Source organism: Agelaius tricolor, unplaced genomic scaffold, assembly GCF_023055355.1.
Source record: "Agelaius tricolor isolate 1412-34295 unplaced genomic scaffold, bAgeTri1.0.p SCAF_8, whole genome shotgun sequence".
Taxonomy (NCBI): Eukaryota; Metazoa; Chordata; class Aves; order Passeriformes; family Icteridae; genus Agelaius; species Agelaius tricolor.
In genome coordinates this window covers 17,580,977-17,590,119 of record NW_027269268.1, presented here as the reverse complement: position 1 = coordinate 17,590,119, position 9,143 = coordinate 17,580,977, and the positions used below count along the sequence as shown (strand labels likewise).

At 41.1% G+C, this 9,143-nt stretch overlaps 1 protein-coding gene across 6 annotated transcripts in view; it reads right to left on the bottom strand.

The window, feature by feature from the left end:
* Positions 1–934: 934 nt before the first annotated feature.
* The window catches only part of LEF1 (lymphoid enhancer binding factor 1), a 70,871-nt gene continuing 62,662 nt past the window's right edge, over positions 935–9,143 (bottom strand). For all 6 annotated transcript variants that reach the window (XM_071431778.1, XM_071431780.1, XM_071431777.1 and 3 more), the window contains one exon: positions 935–2,047. In XM_071431778.1, the coding sequence (XP_071287879.1) occupies positions 1,968–2,047 (80 nt within the window). In that variant the 3' untranslated portion in view covers positions 935–1,967. The remainder of the gene's footprint in view (positions 2,048–9,143) is intronic.

Below are 9,143 nucleotides of genomic sequence, written 5' to 3'. Positions count from 1 at the left end.
AGTTGCTAGAAATAAATATTGCAAGAACTAATATGCTGATTACAGCCTTAAAACTGGGCATGTGTGCAGTGCACACTGGTTTAAGAGGAAGTTGTTTTATAACATTTTAAATTATGAAATTTCTTATGCAACCGAGTTAAAGGGTCATTTATAAACAATCCAATTCCAAAGCTTCCTTAGGCAGTAACTGACCTATGTAATTTCTTGTAGCTTAAGCTTGGCTCAGTCCAGCCTCATGCCAAACAAGATTTGGGAGCTGGAATATAAAGAATGCTGATTCAATGTACAGTTCATAACATTTCTTTCCCACTCAAAAACAGGTGAAGTAGCTCCATCTGTGGCTCCAGAGTCTGGTTTTTTTTACATCCCTTAGTAGAGGTGCTGCTTGCTATGGCAGGAACATCTCAGGCACCACTGGCAGCAGGCAGGCCATGCTGACTCTGGATCTCAGACCATGAAACCAGGCCTTGCACAGCTGATTCTGCAGCCAGCTTCAGTCCCTGACTGAGGAATAATTTATACAGCTACAAGAAATTTAACTGCAGGCCTCTACCTCTTGTGTGGGCATGGAGCATATCCAGAAAGAAGCAAATCCATGTTTGTAATCATCAGCTTAAAACCACTGTCCTTCTCTAAGATTTTGCAAGGAAAATTATATGGAGGGATACTTAATACTTCCACTTGGGCCAAAGCTAACTGAGCAGCACAAGGGACATCCCCATTTCTTCTTCCTGGTACTTCTGCTCCCTTTTCAAAGAAAAGGTAATTTCCCCAAATCACTTCAGGTGAGCAAACAGCCAAACAGATACATTGTATTTCCTACCACAGAAGACTGAGCCAAAAGTTCAGCCTTACAAGTGACTGTGCCTTCCTGAGCTTGTTTCTACCAAAACCCATTTTTGGTTGGTTTTTTTAAAGCCAATTTTAAAGACAGTTAATTTTATTACAAAGCTTTTATTAAAAAACAAATGCTCAGCACATTAACTCAAACTGGAATGACAAAAAAAAAATTGGTTGACAGTATTTTTGGCAAAGGCTGTGCCTTACTATTTTAAAAAATGGGTACATCAATGCTCATTTCAACAACTGGCATAAAATCCCACTAACAGGCTAACAAAAACAGATACAAATACAGAACAATTGAAGTAATAATTCAAGTGCTGGGCTTTTTACAAGGAGAAGGGGAATGGGTGAGAAGGAGAACTCACTGCAGTCATATTTGCTGGATGTATTGCTTATGTTTACAGAGTAGATGATGCAAGACTAACATGTCTACTGACCAGCTGACTGTTGTTACATTTATTTAGTTCTATAGGACACTGTATTATATAGACTGAGAGGCCACTATTTGTTACAAATAGTTTAACAAAACAGCCACCTTTTTTCCATACAGATTTTTTCTCTGGCAGAAAAAGAAAAAAAAAGAAAAACTCCTTTTATTTAAAAAGTATTTCAGATTTTTGACACTTGTTTAAGCTCATACCTAGTAAAATATACACCAAAGAAATTACAAACTAAAAGTTAAAATATAAAAGCATTCAAGTTTCTTAAAAAAAGCTAAAACCAAAATTGATCCTGTCGCACCATTAAATAAAAAGAAGGTTGAGCGCGTCATCCTGGTCCAGGCAAATTCCATCCCTCGATGTGCTGTGTGGGGCAGCTGTGGTCTACGGAATTCTGCTGGCTGAAGCAGGCACAGACAGCCATGCTATTGTGTTTGCTGACTCAATATGGACACAGATGAGATGGGGGCTTAAGAGTGCAAGGCAGAGGTGAAGACAAAAGCTGCTCTGCTGACCCAGGAGCTCATTTGCTCTATTTATATCAGGGCTGGACCTCGTGATAGTGAAGGATTTTGGCAGTGATTGTCTTTATGATTCAGTGTCTCTAGCAGTGACATCAGGGTGAATGACATCCTAGACAGACTCCTTGGGGTGGTCTGTGTGGATGAAGGACACACCTAGGGTTTAACAAGCTTCCATCTCCAGAAGGGGTCCTGGTGTCGCCGCCTTTGCTTTGCAAGTTGAGAAAGCATTTCTTTTCCCACCTACAGGGAAGGGGAGGAAAGAGAGAGAGGAGAGTGTGTGATAAAGACTATCTGAAGCCTTAAAAAAAAAAAAATTCTTCAAACAAGCTGGTGATGGGTCACTGTAACTCTTACAGCTCTATTAGTGGAATGTGCATTACAATGTCAAAGTTAAATGCAGAATTTATTACTACTTGCTTTTGCTTGAAGTTTGCAACTATATTTATGGGAAGTACTTTGCATTATAAAGAGATACCAACTAGAAAGGTGGGGTTTTAAACATCCAGCATATTACAGAATTTCTTCCCTTTAGTAGTGGATTTCATTTATCTACAACATTTGACCCAGATACCATTACAAAATTAGACATCCTCAGGCTTTAGTACTGCAGTGCAGTGGTTGAGGTCAATTAAACCTCTGTTTCAGAGCCTCAAGCTCTACTCCCTGCAGACATGAAAAAATGCTGTCTTCTGCAAGCAGTTTGGTAGAGCAATGTGGTGGATGAGGCTTGTGTGAACACTGATTCTACCATCCATCCTCATGACTGAAGAGGATTTATTCTGCTCATCAGTGGGGTAGGGAACATCTTCCAGCTGTGTAAGACCCATGGGCCTCCTCCCTAGCAGTAAAGTTCAGTTCACTAGATCTTGGAAGGATTTATATTCTTAGAGCATGTGAAATGGCCCACAGTACAGGCCTAATAGGAATTGCTGATCCAGAAGAGCACAGTCTAGGTCTCTGGGTTACATCACAGCTGATTTATGAAATTGCCAACTCAACCATCACCCTTGCCATTCTGATCCAGACAAGTGGGTTATAACAGGGTCTCCACCCAAAATCTCTCTAACAAGTTAGACATTATTCCACACATGGACACATGCTCTCCAGTAACTGTTTGGGGATTACTGGTATTTCAGAAAAATCAACATTAACCTCTAGGTCTCCATGTACTACTCAATTGCCTAACAAATAGAAGGTTCAGTGAGCAAAGCTTTTGAGAGTGATCAAAATTAGCACAAGAATGCAGTTCAGTGGAGAAGGTAAACGAATTTTTACCAGAAGAAAGACAAAATGCTTAGTCACATAAAGATACACTGCCAGCACCTTGAGTCACACAAGGCAAGACAGAACAAGTTCATGAAGAAATGGTTTAAACCACAAGTCAAACTTCTTTTAGACTAATCATGATAGATAGACTGCTTAAGCCTGCAAGAGCCACAAGCTGAGTTAATCAGCAAAATTTACATTACATTACATTACATTACATTTCAGCAATATTTAAACAGGGCCATTTATAACTAAGCACCCACCTCCCATCCGCTACAGCTTCTACAGCTTCCGCTACAGCTTCTACAGCTTCCGTGTAAACCATTACCACACAAAGTGTTTCACTCTTAGTGGCTGAGGAGCATGGCAGCTCCTGAGTAAGGAGTTACACTGCCTCATGTAGTCCAGGCTAGAAAGCCTATAAAACTGATTTTGTACCCTTTGAATTTAATCAGCATAAGCTGAGGTCCCAAAATCGTATTAAACAAGTTGATTCCTTATCAGAGGTCACCCATATGGCTATTGTTACAGCAGAAAGGAAAGTTGAGGACACTTAACTTTAGCTGCAGACTAAGGTAGAAAAGACCAGCATGTATTGATAGCAAACTGCTCTGTATAGCTTAGATTTAATGCAGACTCCCTTGTTGCCTACATAGTGCCATCCCTGATTCATAAGGAATAGCTTACACCTGCTGCTGGTAGCCACAAAAGCACATTTAAAGCCACTGAGGCCTCTTAAACAGCACAGCTAAAAGTCCACTGGCAAACCAGCAGTTTCAACAGAGGTGGTCTGTATTGACTAATTCAATTCCTATTTCCTCATAAAACCAGCCCATGTCCCAACTAAAAAAAGCCTCCTGAGCTTCCTGCCTTTTTTTATTTTTTATAAAGTAGCGCAGTGCTCCGTAACACGTGCGGATCAAAGAGCTACGAAGGGCTCTACCTTTCCAAGGAGCACGAAAGAGAGGCCAAGCAAACAGCAGAGCAACACTGGGGAGAGCACCCTGCAGCTTTATATTTATTTTGTGCCTTTTCATCCCAGATTTTCAAAGGTTTGGTCCAGGTTGTTCTTCCTGGGAAGGTTTTCCTCTCAGTATTACATGAAAACATTCAGCTTCCTGTTGAGGAATGGCCTTGAGGCGCCAGGCCAGTAGTTCACAGCAGTCTGATACAAGCGCTGTGATTCAGAGCTACTCCCCATTAGCAGCCAGGAATGTCTACTTCACTGAAGGAAATGAAATGCTCTTCTGTTGAGATGGTTCCCTGCCTCCTCCCCCCTTCCCTTACCAGCAAGCTGTCTTTGAAGTCAGGAGGTTAAAATAACGACCGTGGCCTTGCTCTGGTCCTCAGCTTTTTCCAACAGCAGCCATTGCTTCTTTCTCAATCCAGAGGCAGCACTGCAGTGCCTGCCTCCTTTTCATAGCTCCTAACTATGCCCAGCTCCTCCAGAGAGGCTGCAGACAGCACGGTGATTCTGGAAGGGGACAGGCACAGGGAAGCCCCATGTATTTTTATTTCCAAGCAGTACAGCAAATTATAGAGTAGCTATCCTGAAAACAGCATCTAGAACGCAGCCTTTCCCCTGCTGCACATTAAGGCTACACGCTGGAAATTGCTTCTACTGCTGATAAACCAAATAATACCTAAAAAATATGAGTGATGATGGTGTTGCCTTACAGATATAAAACAGGTCAAATCAGGATTCTTTTCAAGAAACCACAGGCATGTGCTAAGGAGACTGAAGACTTCCCACATCTAAGGCTTCACTGGGGGCCTGCAGCTGAAGTCTCGCCAGGCGAGGCATGCCCTAGCAAAGCCCAATCCACAAGTGAAGTCGGCACAAATCAAAGACTGCAATTACAGCTCCCTGGCTGTGGTTAGGCTTCAAAGAAAGTGCTGCAAGTCACATTTTACATATGTGAAGTCTTGAGCCTGAGCCACAATAGGAGGCACTGTCTGTGCCATTTGCAGTGTACATCTGACTGCAGGAGGAAAGGGGAAAAAGAATAAGAAAACAACACCTCGAGTAAGAAACAGGCATAAGATTCAAGAATAATGAAGTGCAAAAAGAAAAGCCTTACTATTGAAGTGATAAAACTAATTCAGGAATTGCTACAGTAAAACTAAATTCTCCTGGCAAGCCTGGGCTCAGTGGCTGAGGGGATCACAAGGGGATCTGAAGTCCTCCCCATGCTTCAGAATGAGATGGATGAAGGGTGGGTCTGCAAAAGTTTTGTTCTCCTCCTCTGGTCTTATAACTTTTCTAGAACAAGGGAGAGAATTATGCAGTTTCATCCAGGTCATGCTAATCAGAAAAGGTTATTGAAGAAAGTCAGGAATGTCCGGATCAGTACAGGAATAAGTACTGAGTAAAAGAGATACCCAACCCTTCACAGAGGGCAAGAGATATTAAACATTTAAAATGAAGTACTTTTTTTCCTACGCCTTTCCCTATCACATTGTTTGGATACAGTTCTAAGGAGAGACAAGACTACATATAACAGGCAGTTACATGTATTTTTTTTTAAAGAAAAAAGTTCATATCCAAACCTGTCTTTTAATACAGTACTTCAAACAGCATGGCAAATTCAGGGACCCAAAAGCTGAAACTGTCATTTTCTTTGTAAGTCCAAAATGGACATGTTCGACTTACTGCCAGCCGTGGTTTATTCAATACTCCCAAAACCCGGCTATGCAAAACCAGGTCATTATTTATCAGGGCAGTTCATGGTGTTTGTGAAGTCCCTCTGTATTTTCTTTAACAGCAGAGCTGGAGAGGGTTTCAGGCACAAGCAGATAGAAGCCAGCGCTGCCGTCTGCTCCTCTTCCTGCCCAGCTGTGCCATGGTTTGTGGGTTTAGCCCAAACCAGATCCTTGAGATGTTCAGGGCAAACACAAACAAACACTCCACAACCCTTGTTGTTTCTAAACAAAAAAAGCACCTCCCAACAAAACCCCAGTCATTTAAGTAATCCAATTTGCTGCAGGGTCCCACAAGCTGTTACAAAACATGGATGGAGAGACCTACGGGAGACAGGAAAAAGCCCTCTCTGTAAGAGCTGGATACCAGCAGGCAGCAGAGGAAACTTTTAAAGCTGCCTTTGTATCCAAAGAAATGACATAAAATTGTACCATAAAACTGTAACAGATGCTGCCATGTTGAAACTATGTTAGTAAGAAGCTTTTCTGGGTCTGTCTAACCCCTCCATCCCCCTTGCTACTTTTAACCTCAGTCCATTGCTGCTAACTGTGAATGGAAACTCCAACAGCAAATTATTCACTGTTGTTTTAAATGCCCTGAATTAGCTGCCCCTAAAATACCTCTTCATTGACTACAGGTGGAGCCTGGAGTCCTAACTTCTGTGCTCATAGTTTGGCCTCAGCTAGATGCATTAAGTGAGCAGCAGGAATATTCCTCCCCCAGCCTTCCCAAGCCAGAGGCCTCTTCCAGAGCAGATTAGTTTCAACACAGAAAATGCCCAGGTATTTTAGGGCTCCTGTTTTGTGCAGCTGACGGCAATGGTGCCAAGCAGGTGTGGCTCTTATCAAAGGCCCCCAGTGTAGGCAGCACAAAACTACGAGCTCTATCACTTAGCTAGAATCTTTTAAATTATCTTACTGGAAGACCCAAGACATGTTTTTCCTGTTGGGTGTGGGAGGGGAGAGAGGCTCCATGTTTATAATAAAAACCAGATTGCCTCTAGACAGCTGTCTCTAGCAGCTTCTTAAAGAGGAACAGTATCCTAAAGGCGAGGAAGAGGGAGGAAGAAACAGGCTTGTCTCCTTTTGTATCTTTATGGCATATAATAAATATTCAGGAGACTATTTTTAAAATTATTTGTTTTCTAGACTGAGAGCTAGGAGCACTGAAATTGCTACTTCAGTTTTCACCTGCTGTAACAGAGAAGAACATGAGGTAGTGGTAAAGCAATAAGTGAAGATTCTTTCAGAAGAAAGAAATAATGCAGGTACAGTTTCCTCTTTAGATCTTTTTTGTCTGCCACAATTAAACATAGGTTAGAATTTACAGTACTTTGAAAGACAATCTCAACAGTTAAGTCTTCTGATATATGGAATAATTTAAACAGTTGCTTTCATGAAACCAAAGGCAAGTCAGATGTAACCTGAATAACTTCTTGAGCTTCCATCAACTCTTCTACGCACAGGCATCCACAGAGCAACACTAAAAGCATAAGACAACAGTGCACAGAAACCACTACAGAATTCAAACATACCAACTTCACTTTGATGCAATTAACTCATCTCATCATAAAATCTCTACTGGTCCAAAATACACAACAGGAAGTCTGTGTACCTCAAAAGACCCACATATGTGAAGAAAACCAACTGTTCATCAAAATCTAGTCCCACCTAGTGTGTGCATTTGCCTTTACACCATAGAAACCAATTCTGTGTAGTTATTTTGGCAATAATATTTTACCACGTGCAATTTCAGGTATCCCTGAGATGAAGGATAGATAAAAGGCTCTCATAACTCATAAACTCTCAGTTTAACTCTGATACAACTTAGTATTAATGAGGGAACACATATCCTCTAACTTTTGCAAGGAGGAAGCAACTTCAGAAATTATGTCTCTCTGCTCACTTAAGCCTACTTAACTCTCTTCAAGGCCTGATCCCACTGTACTGATGCCTGTGGCAAGAACAGCAATTCAGAGATGGTCACTGGTACCATTTTCCTCAGTTGCCTCTAACCCTGCTCACACATTACACCCCAGTGCCAGTGACACCTTCACTGCACAAATGCTTCCAACATTTGCTTCTGCCCATGGAGGGAGGAGCTGAAAGCTCTTGCTCTGAAAGCTCTCACTAAAGCCCATAACATCTCACTGACTCACCAGGCTCATGTTTTAACTGGCCAGACAGTGGTGTTTCAGCTGGTCATGCTATAAGCTTCCTTCCTTGTACAGCTTTCCAATCTGCAAGCTTTCAAAACTGTTTGCATGGTGCAGTCTTAACAAGCAGGTAAAGGGTCAGAGATTTAAAAGATGACTTGCAAAAAAATTCTTAAAGTAGAGGATTGAGGAACTGACTGGTATAAGAAGGTTTGATCTGTTAGCAGTGAGTTTTGCAATATCATGGTTAACACTGTTTGGTTTTGTTCTGTTCTTTTGGTTAGTTTTGTCTTCAGGGTGGCTAGGTTTGCATTCATGTATATCAGAAGAGCTCTTTAATCATAATCTCTAAAATCAGAGGCAAATGGAAGCAAAACTCAGTGTTAGGGTATGCTAGGGTTTGCTAAGCTTTGATAGAACTGCATTTGAATACAATTCTGTTGAAATTACAAGACAGATTTCACCCAAGCTTAGTCTCCAAGCTTCTCTCTTAGAAACAAAGGGGAAAGACTTTGACAGTGCCATAAAAACTTGCTTTCTAGCTCATCAGGAACACAGTGTCAAAAACTCATTTTGGAATTTTTCATGTAAATACACTAAAAAAAGTGAAACTGCAATGCAGACCTGAGAAAAACACTAAAATTCTGAAGTTTGCTTCCAATTGGAAATGAAACAACATTTCAAAACCTTACATCTTATTTATGAAACAGTTTGTTTCTACAGAGTTTTTCTCATGACCTTAGACTTCTCAGTCTGGTGGTGAGTTTACTAAATCCACCAAAATATACCGTTTTTATCCAGAGAAGAATGGTGCACCAGCAGTCAACTCCCTGTCCCCACCCTATCCCACAGGAAGAGTTAGAACAATAGTTGTCCCACTGCTCTCCTTCATTCTAGCCCAAGCCACCTACAGCTAACACCTCAGAAGTGAAACAATAAGGGGTTTTTTAATCACTTGTTGATGTGGTTAAGTTCAAACTTCATTCAGCCTCTCTAATTTCACAGTAGGTTCTGCAACTTGAGTATCTCCAACAAAACAAACATATACATCAACCTCCTGAATTACCTATTTTTTCCATTTGTCAGTGTCAATTTAAAGTATGAAAAGCTTCATAACTGACCACACTGCACTTATTTTGCAAAAATCCTTAACATTTTTTCTTATTTCTCTAATCCCATATCTAGTCTAAAGTGTTGCTCATTATCTAGTCTAA